The following is a 15,706-nucleotide window of genomic DNA, read 5'->3' on the forward strand; positions in this document are numbered from 1 at the left end:
TAAAGTCCTCTCCACACGCAGTGGACCTACGAGGCTGTGTGAACAGGCTGTCTCTACCCTCATGCCAACACCACTCGCAGATTTTCAGTCAGGCACGGGCGGCCAGCTGTCCAAGCCACGTCCGCATAAGGCAGATGCCGAGTGGCCCCGCTGGCCGTGCCTGCACCGCGCCTCCACTTCTGTACCTCCCTCTCCTTGTCTGCCCAGAAATGCTTTCCGACCACGTGCCAGCGCCTGGGTCACTCTGAACCTCTTCTGGTTGAGGAGCTGCCCGATTCTCAAAGCATTCTTTGCTCAATCAAGCTCTGTTAAATTCAATTTGTATAAAGTTTTTCTTTTAACTAAGGAGACCAATCAGATCTAACAGTAACTATTCTCTTTCTCCATTTCTCTATTGAATTCCTAAATCAGAAATCATGTTCTGTGGTTGCAGGAAGGCTTCATACATTCTAATTGCACTAATTGCATCTTCTTAAGATTTTTCTCTTTTTTTATGAGAGGTTGTACAAAACTATTGTATTTACAAATATGAATTCAACAGTCAATGCACATACACACTTCGTTCACATCTTCAGCAACAAAAGGTGTTCTAAATCTACGGGACTGAACAAGGGTACTAGCTTCTCCTGGAGCTGTTCAGCACTAGAGTCACGTAAGCTACACCAGAGTGGGCAAGTACTGCCCACGCAAAATTCTGCTGTTATAGCAGAAACAGGTTTAAGGCCATTCAAGGCTCTAGCACAGAGCTACAAATCTTTCAGAGCCCCATCTATTTGTGTTTGAAATATGTGACCTTCTTCCAACTGTGGTCTTAAACTTCTGTTTTACAAAACCCAAAAGGAAAGTAGAGGTTAATACAATAGAAATTATATTAAATATGAGTAACATACAAAGCTATAATTAAGATGAAATAATGAAAGCTAAGACATTATAATTGTAAAAGTTGCTTGTTACTTGTTGGAACCAGCCCTACACTTAGGTAATATACACCGTTATTTTCAAGTCGATTACTTATGTTTTCCAGCATGTCCTTTTCATCAGTGCACTGTTAAACTAATCAAAAACTCTACACACGTGTAGAATTCCCTTGTAGTAGCAGCACACACTACAGCTACCTGCAATGCTGTCAGTCTCAGATGACTCAGTGAATGAAAGGAAATAAAAAGAGGACAAGTAACATATAAAGGAGAAATCATGGGAATTAGAAGATTCATGTGGCTTAGCCCTTTAATCAACCAGCCAGCTTGCTGGCAACGAGGGGCGGTTCGTGGAGGGAGGTCCTGCGCAGTGGGAACGTGGTCACCAGTGACCTCCGTCTTATCTGGGGCTGCAGTGGGAAGTTGCTTGTTCTTCATTTTTGCTTTTGCCACATTGTAATTCCCAGAATCCACATATTGTTGCCCCTCTGTAGTTGTTTCCTTAAGAAATCTGAGCCTCTAGACTTTTGTCCCAGATTAGGATATCTTGCTTTAAATGTCACTCCTTCAGCCTTCTCCCAAGTGGTCCCTTTATCTTGCATTTCCTTCTACTACCCGGCGAAGACTGCCTGGAGGACTTCCACGGTGTAGTGCTCCCTTTGACCCCTTTTGTCCAGCTCTGCGACCTCAATTCTTTTTAGAAAAGAAATTAAATGTCTTTTCTGCTTCTTCCTCACTTCCACCTGGTTGTTCCAGTTGGTCTTCCTCAGTGTCCTCCTTCGCCTGTCTCTGTCTGTGGGTACGAAGGCCTCTGCCTCCTGCACAGGCCAGCCGTCGGGGCACTCAGGCAGAGGTGACCTGCAGTGGAAGGGACACAGGTGTTTGGTTTCAGGAGGCAACTGCCCCGTCTCTGTGTGCTGGGAGGCCATCGCCCCCTAAACCACCCACATGGGGCATTTCTGCACCTCCTCCAGGGGCTGGGGCAGGGCTGGAGGGGGAGTCTTTTCTGTGCGGAGGAAAAGTGTCCCATGTCTCTCCAGGTAACCTCTTCACTTAAGAAACATTAGTGCCGGCCGGGCGCGGTGGCTCACGCATGTAATCCTAGCACTCTGGGAGGCCGAGGCGGGCGGATTGCTCAAGGTCAGGAGTTCGAAACCAGCCTGAGCAAGAGCGAGACCCCGTCTCTACTATAAATAGAAAGAAATTAATTGGCCAACTAATATATAGAGAAAAAAAATGAGCCGGGCATGGTGGCGCATGCCTGTAGTCCCAGCTACTTGGGAGGCTGAGGCAGAAGGATCACTTGAGCCCAGGAGTTTGAGGTTGCTGTGAGCTAGGCTGATGTCACGGCACTCACTATAGCCTGGGCAACAAGCGTGACTCTGTCTCAAAAAAAAAAAAAAAGAAAAGAAAAGAAATAAAGAAACATCAGTGCCATTTGCTGGCATAGATATCCTCCTTGGGCTCATTGTTCACGTACTGAAAAAAATCCAGCTTCACTGAGCTCCTAAGATTACAGCCTCTGAACTGCCTAGCAGCAAGGAGAAAATTGTTAATAACATTTAAACTGATATGACTAATGATAGTTAACTAATTGGTAGTTACTACCAGTGGGACTACCAAATGACTGGCTCAATTTTAGACATGTAATGGAGATGCCTTGAGTCATTTCTAAAACACAGAAAAATTGCTTGTACATTTCCCCACATTTTTATCCTTGTTAATGTACTAGCATTAGTGTTAATACAAGCAACCAAAAGAGAAAGTTTTCTTAAAGTCTGGGTAAGTAGAATATTATGGGTAAACGACAGCGAGGCACGTGAGGGGCCACATGACAGCCAGCTCTTCGCAGAGGGCGTTTGCTCCCGACCTGGCTCCTCTCACTTCCTACCATCCCACTGAGGCACCACCGGGGCCAACGGGGCACCAGGGAAGCAGTGGGGATTCTTAAGGCAATAAAAGTACAAGGTACTGTTAAAAGGGCTCAAGAGTTTTCATGCCCTAAAATCTCAATATTGTACTATCCTCGCGAAAGACAGATAAAAATGGAAGGAGAATGAGAAATATAAACGAAAAAGCTAAAATCCCAGAATGTAAAGTTTAGATTTAAACAAACAAAACATTCCCTGTGCCCCAAAGAAACTAACAAAGTTTTGTTTGGTTTTGTTTTCACTGTTTAAGTTTGGTGAATAAAATAAAAAAGAAAAGTAAAATAAAAGATTTTTAAAGCAAACATCCAGTGCTGCAGGATGAAGTTTGAAGGGCACCAGAATCTAAAACGTTGTGCTGGGCGCAGTGTGCCGCTTCTCTTTAGAGGGGCCACTCTGATTGTCACAGTCTCTGCACCTGCTATCGGCCAGCAGGCCGGAGAGGACAGTCCTTCAGCGGCCAGCGCCCAGGGGCCCTTGCCCAGGCCTTCTGCTGCCTTGAGGGCATGAGAACTGTTCCCTTTCCCTGAGCACCAGCCGCAGAGCATGCACGCAGTCCTGGGGCCGCACTGCCCAGGCCAGTAGGGTGCTGAGCATCCGGGCTGGGTGTGGCTGGGCAGCCTTAACTGTTTCTGCCTCTGGTGACCAGCAAGGCCTGCACTGCTGTCGTTGTCTGCTCTAGTAAGTGTGGTCTCCCGAGGCTTCCCCCTGAACTCCATGCACTCGGTGCACGCCTCCACCGCCCACTAGCCCTCGGCAGCAAGCCCAGTCTCTCCCGTCTCGATGCTCCGGGCACAGCAAGGTTGGCTGCCACCCGACCTGGGAAGGGTCCCAGGACCTCACTGGACACAGGGTCAGCCTGTGATGCGTTGACCTCATCACCCCAGGAGTCCTTGCCACGCACCGCCGTCAGACAGTGTGGCAGCCTTCACCTGTGCATTGAATGCGGTTTCTTCTCCTTCCTCACGCGCAGGTGGATGGAGTGGAACCCTGGCTTCCCACTGAGTATTGATGCCAAATGCCACAAGGATTTACCCCGTGATATCCAGTTCGACAGTGAGAAAGGCGTGGACTTTGTCCTGAACTATTCCAAAGCGTAAGTTTACAAGAGCTTAAGGACACTGGGCACCCCCGGTGTTGGGCTGGGAGTGGGACCCCTCCCTCCTTTCCTAGCGGGGCCTTGGCGGGGCAGCAGCGCAGCCAGCAGCGTTTCCCAGACTCGCTGAGTGTGTCTTGGCTGTAGAGTGGCTCCTCGGCGCACGACCACAGAGTGGCCTATGTCAGAACAAGGTCACGACACGGAGGACTCCAGATGCCAGATGTGGCTGTGTTCTCAGCCTGAAGCAGGGGCTTGGTTGGAAGGCCCTGTTCCCACCACCTCTCATCCCCTCTCTGGGCACCTTCAGGGCAGACGGTGTCCAGGCCGCCACCTATAGGGCAGGCTCCGTGGTAGCAACGGCCAGATGCCGGCAACCTCCCAGGACCTGCGTCCCCTGCTCCTCCGTCACAGCAGCCCAGGGGGCAGGCACAGCTACTGTGCCCACTTTGCAGTTGAGGAACCTGAGGAAGGGAGGCCAAAGACCTCGCACAAGGGCCCTGCTAATAAATAGCAGAAATATCCACTGTGCTCCTGTGTTCACACTGGAATTACAGCAGAGTCTTTTAGAAGTTTGCCGATAGGAGACCCTCCTGGCTGCTTGTTAAAAATACGGGTCACCCAGCTCTACCCCAGGGCTGGCAGAGGGCCTTCGGATCTGCACACTGCACTTTGGGGAATTCTTTTGATCGTGCAAGTCTGGCAAACCCTGAGTCCACGGTTCTGAGACCTGCCTGAGCCTCAGAACGCCCTGAGCAGCATCAGCACCTCCCCGCGAGCGCCATGCCAGGTGAGCGGCTCCGAGGGGGGACCCTGGGCCACAATCCGGCAGGCCAGCGGGGCTGAGAGCCGCTAACCCAGGCAGGCTCTTTGGCATGGGTGCTTTCCCTGCACAATCATCTATGTTAAGCTTCACAACAGTCCTGGGAGGTGAATACTATTATTGACCACTTCTAGGTGAAGAAACTGAGTCTCCAATGGGTCAAAGTCAAGGAATCTGCCTAAGGTCAGGTAGGCAGAAATTGGCAAAACCAGGATATGACTCCAGGCTTGTTTGGGTCCAAAGCTGGGGCATTTTTCCCCTGCTATGATTTGGATCAACTAGGAAAAAAGTTAAAATCAAACATCTGGATTAGTAACACAGCTGCACGTAACATCTTGCTGCCTGGACGCAATTAATCACGGCAACTTATGTCTCACTTTGCATCCCCCCCCACCCCGGGATTGGCGACGCTGAGCAAAACCGCGTGGCTTTCGTAGGGCGGGCCCCAGACTAGGATGGACAAGCAGGACACAGGCCCTTGTGAAGGTAGCAGTTTGGAGAGAGAGTGATAAGGATGCGGAGGCAGTGACATCAGAGAGGCACTAGTACTCCAGGGAAAAGTGCTCCTTGGGCTCAGTCATGGTGGAGGGAGCGAGGGAGGGAGGGTGGGTTGAGGGACGGATGGATAGTGAATGGATGGGGGAAGGGAGGGAGGAATAAAGGGAGAAAGGAGGAGAGATGAATGGCTGAGGGATACAGGGAGCGGTGGATGGGTGGGTGATGGGTGGGGGACAGATGGAGGAATGAAAGCAGGGAGGCAGCTCACACAGACCTGCCCGGGCATGAGAGGCACCTGGAGCAGGCCCTGGGCTGGTGGGGGTGACCCTAGGCAAGTTGTCTAAATTCCCTGAGCCTTGCTGTCATTATCTGAAATATGAGACCACAGCTCCTACTCAGGATGTCGTGAGATTAAAATCGGACCGTAGTTGTCAGCCCCAGTGACACAGGAAGTTCTCCTAAAGACAGCGTTGGTCTTCTCCCACTGGTAACGGGGTCACCCTGCTTCCCCCTCATCACACGACCTCATCTCTAATTACTCTTTAAGAACAAAGGTTGCTGTCTTTAGAGCCTGGCCAGCTGGGTTTTAATTAAGACTCAAGTTGTGCCATCTTGGGAGAGTTATTTACTTTTCCAACTTCCAGTTTTCTTCCTATAAAATGAGGGTGATGATCCTACCTCGGGGAATTGTTGTGAGGCTTAAAGGCCTGCAGGCAGGCAACGCCCTGTGGTGAAGCCTGGCACATGTGGGTGTGTTCCCACTAGTGTCTCGATTCTGGGTGCCGGGTAGGACCTTCACTGCTGACTCACATGGAGAAGCCCTGCAGCAGGGGAGCTGCCCTCTCAGGCATGATCAGCACCTCTTTGCTGTCTACTCTGGGCTTCCCGCACACCCATGGGATGAGGCTGCCCTTCCTTTGACAAATGCTTATTGAGTTCTTGAGGTATAAGGGACAGAGATGAATCAAAAGTGGCTCCTTGGTCCCAACTCCAAGAAGCTCACAATCTCATGGGGACTGAGCCAAGGACAGCTCATCACGATAGTGCCTGGCAGATACTCCTTAGGAACGGAGTCCTGGGGGAACTTCAGGCAGGAAAGAAGTAACTCTAGGGGAAGAGCATCAGGAAAAAGCCTTCCAGGAGAGAAGATGACCAAGCTGGGTCTTGAAGGATGCATAGGAGTTCACCGTGCTGAATGGAGGAGTGGAGAGGACAGCATTCTGGGCAGTGTGGCAGTGAGAACCCCAGCGATCCAGGAGGACCCGTGTGGGGACCTGGGTCAAGAAGCGGGGCTGCAGCTGCCGAGGTGGGGAGGGGGCAAGGAGCCTGGCCTGTACCTAGGCGGCCAGGGCAATGGGGGCTTGAGCAGGGGCAAGGCCTGGGGTGCTCTGCATTGAGAGAATGCCCACACAGGACGGGTCAACTCTCAGATGTTTCAGAGCGGTCGGGGCGGGGGTGGTCAGGGCTGACCAGGGCCTGTCACATGCAGCCACTCATAAGTTACTGGAGCCCAGGATGAGAGCACTGTCCGGGGGCAGACAGGGGAGGAAGAGGAAAGACGTCAATAGGCAGAGGCGCTTTCATGCACGGGGTGCGAAGCCAAGAAAGGGGCAGAGCGAACTGCGCTGAGGGAGCAAAGTGCTGTGCTGCAGACTGGATGTGACTGGCCTCTGGCCCCGTGGAACACCGTGGTCCCGGCTGCACACTTTGATAGTAACAGGAAGTGATCATCACGGTAGTAATTGCTAATATGTTTTACTATTTTTACGTACCAATGCTTTGTATACTCGTACACTGTGTCAGCTCTATGAGACAGGGGCCTTCATTATGCCCATTTCACAGATGAGGTCACTGAGAAACAGTGAGGTTAAGGGACTCGCCCAGTGCTACATGGCTGGGAGGGGCCAGGATGTTAGGCCAGGCCCTCGATGCTCCACGCTGACCTGCACCCATCGCTGCCCCTGATCGCTGGGAGGGACTCCCAACCCCATCCAGGGTTCCTGTGTCCAGACGCCAGCATGTGGCAGAGGGGGTGGGGGCTGTGAGAGCCTCTGGTCCAGCCCTCTCATGGACCGGTGGGGAAGTACTGCCATCGTGCCGTCAGCCCACTCTGCACTGACGGGCCCGCAAGAGGGAAGACCCGCAGGCAGACCCATGGCTCAGGCTGTGGCAGTAACACTTTGCCCCAGGCTAAACTCAGCACCACTGGCAGAAAACTGAAACTCATGGCTGAGGTCACCAAACAGCCTTCCGCACTGAACCTCCAGCTTCAGACAGCTTGGTGTCCATGCCATTTCTGGGTAACTGGCCACTTGCTTTTTCTGAGCCACCTGCTCTGCTGGAGGGAGGCCAGCCCTCAAGTAGGCTTGGCCCCGCACCCTGCGCAGCAGATCTGTGAAATGGAGCATGGAGAAGCTTCAGAAGAGGAGAGGGCAAGGGGGCAGAGGAAGCAGCACTCCCGCCCCACACCCAACAGCTGTGCCCAGCCTGGGCCACAGCTCGGCTCCGAGGAAGCCTTGAAGTTAGGCCATCAGGGCTCCTGCCAGGCCATGTCCTTATCCGCCTGTGTGGCCTTGGATGAGCCGGGTGCCCTCCCTGGGCCGCAGGTTCCTCCTTTGTGCAAGAACAGATTTCTGAAGCCCTGAATATTCCAACTGTCTATAAGCATGCAGGAATATTTTGCCTCCAGATGACATGCAAATATGTTCCTCCTAACTCACTGCTTCCTGGATCTGTGGCTTCCTCAGAACTACCACACCCAGCCTGTTTTCAGTACCAGCCATCTGTTTTGAAGTCAAAGAGATCCAGCTGGGGGGTGGTAACTCACCCCCAGGTCCCGACAAGAACTGGTGAGCAGCCAGGACGGGACCTCTTCCCTGGGCACCACCAGGGCCCAGATCGTCCTTGGGCCCTGCGGGGATCAGGGCCTGGGAAGGCCTCTCCTTTCCAGAAATAAGTCCTTTTGCACACCCAGAGTGACGCTGATGCCACAGGTTTGCCCCTCTAGCTTGGCAGGGGTTTCTGTCCCAGGGTATCCACTAAGGAGGGGTGCAGGGGGAGAAGGAGGCAGCAAGGCTGAGAAAAACTTCGCTGGGGCCATTCCAGGGCCCCGGCCGCCCACTACTGCTACAGCACCTGGCTGTGCCCTGGCAACTGGCAGCAACACGTCCTGTGGGCCATCTGCAGGGGCTGGTTCGTCCTGTCTCATCGGAATCTTGGGCCCTAGGACCCTGTCCTGAGCATCATGGCCCTAGGGGACAAGGGGCGGGCCAGTACCAAGGAGAGAAGCATTTGCTGCCCTGAGGAGGGATCCGAGTGGCCATGTGAGCAGGCACCGACATCCTGCTGGGCCTGGCAGGGCCGTGGAGACCTTGTCTCCTGCTTGTCCGAGGGGCTGCTTGCCTTCAGTCCTCCACCTTGCTGCCTTCATGCACACCCATGGCTGGCTTCCCCGGACAGCGGCGCTGGGATGTCGCTGGGCCCTCTGTCCTGTCAGCCAGGTTCACTCTGGACAGAACCCCTGACCCTCCGTCCTCTGACTCCACTGGGTTGGGAGGGTACGCAGAGGCCCCTGGACTCGGCTGGAGACGCCTCAGTCTGCTGGGGCTGCCAATCCAAACACCACCGGCAGGTGCTCAAACAGCAGGCGTCCTCTCTCAGTCCTGCCGTCACACTGGGGGTTAGCGTGTCAGCACGTGAATCCAGGTGGGGGCACAACGTAGCCATAGCCGAGAAGAGGCACAGAGCACAGGCTGGGGCAGCCACAGCCGGGGCTGGAGGAGTGGGCAGCAAGCACTGACCATGGGGAGGGACAGGATAGCCTGTCACCTTCATTTTTCTCAGCTGTGTGTGCCAGAGGGAGAAACTGAGGCAGAGTATGTCTGGTGAGCACCAGACGGAATTCCTAAGCCTCTGTCCTACAGTCTGCTTGGGCCATGCAGGAAGCCTGGGAAGCCTCTCCCCTCTTCTCCTTTCCTGGACACCTCCTCCAGGAAGCCTCTGGGATTATTGCTCAGGCTACTAACTTCCACTCCCTTGGTCCCCGCAGCCTGCATTTTGAATTTAGCAAGCCCCTGCCTTGGGTTTCCATCTTGCGTCCCTTGTAATAGGCATCTGGAAGCTTGTGTCCTCAGCACCAGTACAGAGCCAGGGCTAGCAGAAAGTAAATAGTGTTGATCTCAAATGGATTATTCATCCCCCCAAAATCCAGGCAATGGCAGAGCAGGGAGCTCCGGTGCCTGTCCCTGGAAGTGTGCTCAGGAGCTGGCCCACTGAGTGGGGCAGCAGGTGCCTGATGAATAAATGAGTGAATGAGTGAATACAGGCCTGGATGGAATTCGAGGCCCTGTCACCTGTTCTGGAGGGCAATGACCTGGTCTCTTCCATAGGCGGGGTGCAGTAGGAGGGGCATTGGGAAATGGCACACACAAGGCCAATCACCTGTCCCCTCAGAGCTGCCTGGGGTTGTGGCAAGGCCCCCGAGACCTGGGTGTGAGGGCCATGCAGAGGGAGGTGGGCGGCATGCCTGGAGGTGACCTGCATTCTCACCTGCAGGATGGAGAACCTGTTCATCAACCGTTTCATGCACATGTTCCAGTCTTCCTGGAGTGACTTTGCTGACTTTGAGAAAATCTTCGTCAAGATCAGCAACACTATTTCCGGTGAGTGCACCTTTGGGGGTCTCGAGGTGCTGGGGAGAGGGGTGCCACTCTCCTGTCTGAGACTTGCCGGGAAAGTGGCAAGGGCTGACCTGCCCCGCTGCAGCACGGGACCACAATGCCCCGGCCTCACCACCATGTCACCCTCTCTGGCACCTCTGCACCCACGTTTGCCTCACTGTGGTCACCCTCGTGCCCACCCTCATGCCCAGACACTCAAGCTTGAGCACCCTTGAACTCATTTCTCATCAAAGGTCTCAAAAATATCAGAAATTTTCCTTGACATAAATTAATCATTTGCAGAGCTTCTGAACAGAGTAAAGGCAAAACTTAGCTTGTGTGATAAGCATTTCATGAAAGCCACCTTGGGTCTCTTTGGACTAGGATGTGTTTGGTTGGAGCACTGGCATCACAGTGGCCAGTCGTGGCAAGGGAAGGAAGTTAAGGAGGTAGGAATGGGGCACCGGCCTGGGCAAACTCCCCCCAGGACTCCCCTCCGCTGTCCTCCCTCCACCCTGGCCCCTCCATGATGGGCTGAAGGGCCCGAGTTCTTGAGAGAGGGGCTTCCTGAGCCACTAAGGGCTCAGCAGCTTCCTGAGCCACTAAGGGCCAGCTCAGAGAAGACGAGGTGGAGCCACAGTCTGACACAGGGACGGGCAGAGGGGCAGCAGCTGGTCACAGCGAGTGGCGCCTGTGGCTGGCCAGGCGGCCAGTGCACACCCAGGAGAGGAGACCAGGCGGGGACTCGGCTCTAAGGCAGGGTCCGGCTGCCCTCTGCTCAGCACTCAGTCTGGGCCCTGCTCCTCTGCCCACAGAGCGGGTCATGCAGCGCTGGCAGGAAGACGACATGTTCGGCTACCAGTTCCTGAACGGCTGCAACCCCGTGCTGATCCGGCGCTGCACGCAGCTGCCTGAGAAGCTCCCGGTGACCACAGAGATGGTGGAATGCAGCCTGGAGCGGGAGCTCAGCTTGGAGCAGGAGGTCCAGGTAGGGACTGGCTGGCTGGGGAAGTGGCCAAAGCCACACTCTGTCAGGTGGAGGCCACCTCCTGCTGGCCAGTGCTCACAGGACCCCAGGACACCAGCTCCAGGCCCATCTGTCAGCTGAGCTGTGCTGACGAGATTGGCTGCCCTCACTGGAGTGGCCTCTTCCTTTTCCTGGCAGCATCCTGGGCATTATGCAAACTTTCTTGTGCAACATCAGAGGAGGAATTGAGGGGGTGTTTCTCCACGATACTTGTGTCTGAGAACATAATATTTTCAGTATCAATAATTACATAGGGCTAGCTATCCCTGACTAGGGGTCTGTGATAGGCCAAGGCATTGTGACACATGCTTCACACAGGCATCAAACTGCCACGCACCTTGCAAAGGTGAGAAAACTAGAGAAAGAAGCAAGCCTTAGGTAAGAACAGACAAGGGAGGAGTGGGGAGAAACCTCGCAGAATTTTTGGCTAATTAGAAATGTGGGTGGCACTGCTCCTGTCTCTTTCTCTTCCCACCCCATCTCCCCACCCCTTCTCCCCACCTTCACCTGTAGGCTCAGCACCCCCACTCCCAGTTGCAAGGGTGACCTTGTGTTGAGACAGGAGTTCAAACCGACTCTACTTGGATCTGGTGGGACTCAGTGACAGGCACTGGCCTCAGTTTCCCATCAGTCTGCCTCTTCCCACTGAAGCCAGCACAGCTGGGTCTCCTGCCACCCGCCCCCTGCCACCTGCCCCCAGGTGTCCAGGTGGCCTCTGTTGCTTCTGGCCACCCTGTCTTGCATGCCCAGCTTGCCTGGAGGCGCCAGCCAGATGGGTGGTTGGTGCCACCTGGGGATAAACCTCCCAGCCCCAGTATGCTGCCCACCTGACTCTGGAGGCCACACCCAGCTGAGTTCCCCAGACAGATCCCCTGCCCCAGTGCAGGCAGTCCTGTCCCCCTCCTCCTGGACCTGACCAGCCCAGAACAGACAACTGACATTAACAACAACACACAGAGAGAGCAGTGCTCTTCTGTAGACTTCATTGCTAGGTGTAGTAACAGTGATTTGGTGGCTGTAGGTTTCAAACATCAAATCAGAGAATCATAGAACCTTAAAAGCCATAAAATCCTAGAATTGGAAGGAACTGAGCAGTCCCCGGTGCACCCAGCTGCTCAGGGAGGGGACCCTTCTCAGCACTGGGACAGGGCGATGGCCCCCTGCTGGGGAGTCCCTGCCACCTCCAGGGCAGGCGAGTTAGGGTTCATCTCCTGGGAGCTGGGCCACCCTCCTGCCCACACTCTTACACACCCGCACAGTAATTCTTATCGCCACAGTCCTTCACGCTCAGCACTTTAGCAATCTGTGGTAAATTTGCAGCTTACTAAAACTCCTAAATTGTTTTTAATCTTTACCTGTGCAGTCATTTTTTGGAATATGAATAGAAAAATTCTATCCCTGTTGTTAGTCTTGATTCATTGTTTCAGCTCAAGGTTGTTTTTGTTCTTAGACTTTATATTAGGATTCTTTGGCTTCAAATCACAAAAATCAATTCCGTCTGGCTTAATCCAAGAAATGTGTAGGCTCAGCGCACAGGAAGCAGCGAAGTGCCCCGGCTGGGTGGGCCTGGGCCCAGGGGACCCGCGCGCCCCTCCCCCTCCGCTGCCTCTGGCGGACGTTCCGGGCAGGTGTCCTTAGGCGGAGGCAACGACGTCCTCCAGCGGCTTCTCTGGCGGGGCTAGGGCCGGCACCACTCCCAGAGCGCGGCTGCACCCCAGCCTCCCGCAGAGCCCGAGGGCGCCCCGCTGGGCCGTCGGGTCGCGAGACAGTCAACCCCGCAACCAGGCCGGCCGTGCACGGAATGCGCGGGCCCAAAGAGGACAGGGACCCCACGAGGCAGGGGCCCCGCTGCCCGCCGCTCCGTCCCAGCCCGCCCGCAGGACAGTGACGCCAGCCCCTCTTCCAGAACGGGAGGCGGCGGGGCTGGAGAAACGCCGCGCCCGGTGCCGGCCTCCCGGGCTCCCGGCCTCCCGGGCTCCCGGCCTCCCGGGCTCCCGGCCTCCCGGGCTCCCGGCCTCCCGGCCGGTCGCTTGGCGTTCTCCAGCCCGGCCGCCCCAGCTCTGGCTAGCAGTCAGTCACTGCAGACCCCACCCCGCCCCTACAGACCCTCCCTGCAGACCCCACCCGCCCCTACAGACCCTCCCTGCAGACCCCGCCCGCCCCGCCCCTACAGACCCTCCCTGCAGACCCCGCCCCGCCCCTACAGACCCTCCCTGCAGACCCCACCCGCCCCTACAGACCCCGCCCGCCCCTACAGAACCTCCCTGCAGACCCCGCCCCGCCCCTACAGACCCCGCCCCGCCCCTACAGACCCCGCCCTGCCCCTACAGACCCTCCCTGCAGACCCCACCCCGCCCCTACAGACCCTCCCTGCAGACCCCGCCCCGCCCCTACAGACCCTCCCTGCAGACCCCGCCCCGCCCCTACAGACCCTCCCTGCAGACCCCACCCCGCCCCTACAGACTCCGCCCCGCCCCGCCCCTGCAGACCCCGCCCCGCCCCTACAGACCCTCCCTGCAGACCCCACCCCGCCCCTACAGACTCCGCCCCGCCCCGCCCCCGCCCCGCCCCTGCCCCGCCCCTGCCCCGCCCCGCCCCTGCCCCGCCCCTACAGACCCTCCCTGCAGACCCCGCCCCTGCAGAACCCGCCCCGCCCCTACAGACCCTCCCTGCAGACCCCGCCCCGCCCCTACAGACCCCGCCCCGCCCCTACAGACCCTCCTTGCAGACCCCGCTCCTATAGACCCTCCCTGCAGACAGCCCCGCCCCTACAGACCCTCCCTGCAGACAGCCCCGCCCTCCCGGTCATTTCCTCCTGAGCGAGGCCCTGGTCCCTGCTCTGGCGGTGGCGGGCGTTGGACTGGTTTTGAACTCTCAGCGTCGCTTTTCGATTTCTGACTTTTCTCATCTATGTCTCCTAACCTATACCTCTATCAGACTGCCACGCTGAGGGGTCTTTCAATTTCTTTCATGAGGGTCAAGCAGGTTTCAGGCACAACAAATGTGGAATTAGCCGCTGCCATTCCCTCGCCTTACCCACACCTGTCACAGCGGGGGAGAACCCTCGTGTCAATCTGCCTTGGAGTCAGGGACAAAAGAACTAGAAACTCTGAGCCCCACTGAGCTGTGGGGCAGGGGGACCCCAAAGGTCGTCTCCCACGGGGCCTGACTCGCGGGCCCATCTCTGCTGAAACTGATTCGGACACGTCTCTCTGCCTCCTGCAGCAAGGGAACATTTTCATTGTCGACTTTGAGCTGTTGGACGGCATCGACGCCAACAAAACAGACCCCTGCACGCTCCAGTTCCTGGCTGCACCTATCTGCCTGCTCTATAAGAACCTGGCCAACAAGATCGTCCCCATTGCCATCCAGGTAGGCTGTCTGGCTCTCCGCCTTTCTAAGTGGCTCAGTCCTCAGTGGTCCAGGGCTCAGGGAGGACCTTCCTGGGTGGCTCCATCCGCACCTGCAGGAGGAGGGGGTAGCTCTGCCTGGAGATCCTTAGGAGGGTGCTGAAGCTGAGGGCTTTGCCCTCAGTGGACAAGAAAGTAAGACACCAGGTAGGGCTCCCTGCCACCACAAGAAGTGCCCTGGGACGACACTCTGCACTCCCAACCCTAGCACCTTGACTGGGGACCCTAAATCAAGATGCTGACAGGGCCCAGGCAGGTGAAACCGGGAGCTGAGCTAGAGACAGGCCACTGAGGGGCACCATGGGTGCTGGTGTCAGGGACTGGGCCAGTCCTGGGACGCCACCATCCATGCCCGCAGGTTTGTGTGTCCACCAGGGACTGGGGAGGAGGAGGAAGGGAGCAACTGGCAGGGGGCAGCCAGGCACAAGGCTCCATCTCCCCCTGTTCCTGGCACCAGCCTGCTGCCACACTGTGGGAGCTGGTGTGCAGACAGCAGGGGACAGAGCGGGGCAGGACTGGGTATAGGTCCCTGAGGGTGGGAAGGACTGCTCAGGGGCCCCCATGGGTGACAGGCACAGGAGCTTCAGCAAATGATGTCTGTGAACCGGACACTGGGTGCAGTGGACATCATAGCAGCTGAGTATGTCAGGCACTAACCACACACCAAAACTATCCTAAGGGTTAGCCTGTACCCAATCCCTAACCCTCAATTCTGAAATCTAAAAAATGCTGAAAACTGCTACGTATTTTTTAAAATGCAACAAATTCATTGGCTGCAAACAAACCTTCTTTGAACCAATAGGAGAGGCTATTTACAGGCTGTGTCCTGTTCATTGTGATGTGCGCGTGGATAGCTGCAGAAGTGCCACTGTTTGTAAATTACTCTGTTGCCTCAGCCTTGGGCTGGAGGGTGGGGTAATGACACATAATGAAGTATACATACTGCTAAAATCCTAAAATTCTGGATTCTGAAGGACATTTGGCCACTGGCGTTTCTGACAAGAACATATCTTTATTCATGTAATCATCACCACGGCCCTTTGAGATGGTGGGTACTACTGTTGATCATTTTATCCAGATAAGGAAACTGAGGCACAGGGGCACACAATCAGCTGCAGAGCTGGGATTCAAACCAGGCCATCTGGCTCCAGATTCCACACTCCCCCAGGCTCCCAGGGGCAAGTCCCCACAGAGGAGTTCCCTGCCTGTCATCAGATAGAAGCCCTATGCCCAAGAAACTGATGCAGCAGGTAAAGGGCAGGTGACCTAAGAGAAGAAGACATTGCCCAGAGATCCCCAGAGGAGGGGCTCGGAAGCAGCCTGTCCCAGAGATCTCTTGGAGCCGCCTG

General features: G+C 55.7%; 1 protein-coding gene and 1 pseudogene across 1 annotated transcript in view; one reads left to right on the forward strand and one right to left on the reverse strand.

The window, feature by feature from the left end:
- Positions 1-15,706, forward strand: part of LOC105860128 (polyunsaturated fatty acid 5-lipoxygenase) — a 47,990-nt gene that overhangs the window by 22,754 nt on the left and 9,530 nt on the right. The window contains exons 4-7 of the mRNA XM_012744635.2: positions 3,819-3,941; positions 9,817-9,923; positions 10,736-10,908; positions 14,173-14,319. Coding sequence (XP_012600089.2) covers positions 3,819-3,941; positions 9,817-9,923; positions 10,736-10,908; positions 14,173-14,319 — 550 coding nt within the window. The remainder of the gene's footprint in view (positions 1-3,818; positions 3,942-9,816; positions 9,924-10,735; positions 10,909-14,172; positions 14,320-15,706) is intronic.
- On the reverse strand, positions 1,232-1,519 carry LOC142875676 (cAMP-regulated phosphoprotein 19 pseudogene; annotated as a pseudogene).

This window comes from Microcebus murinus, chromosome 14 (genome assembly GCF_040939455.1).
Source record: "Microcebus murinus isolate Inina chromosome 14, M.murinus_Inina_mat1.0, whole genome shotgun sequence".
Classification (NCBI taxonomy): domain Eukaryota; kingdom Metazoa; phylum Chordata; class Mammalia; order Primates; family Cheirogaleidae; genus Microcebus; species Microcebus murinus.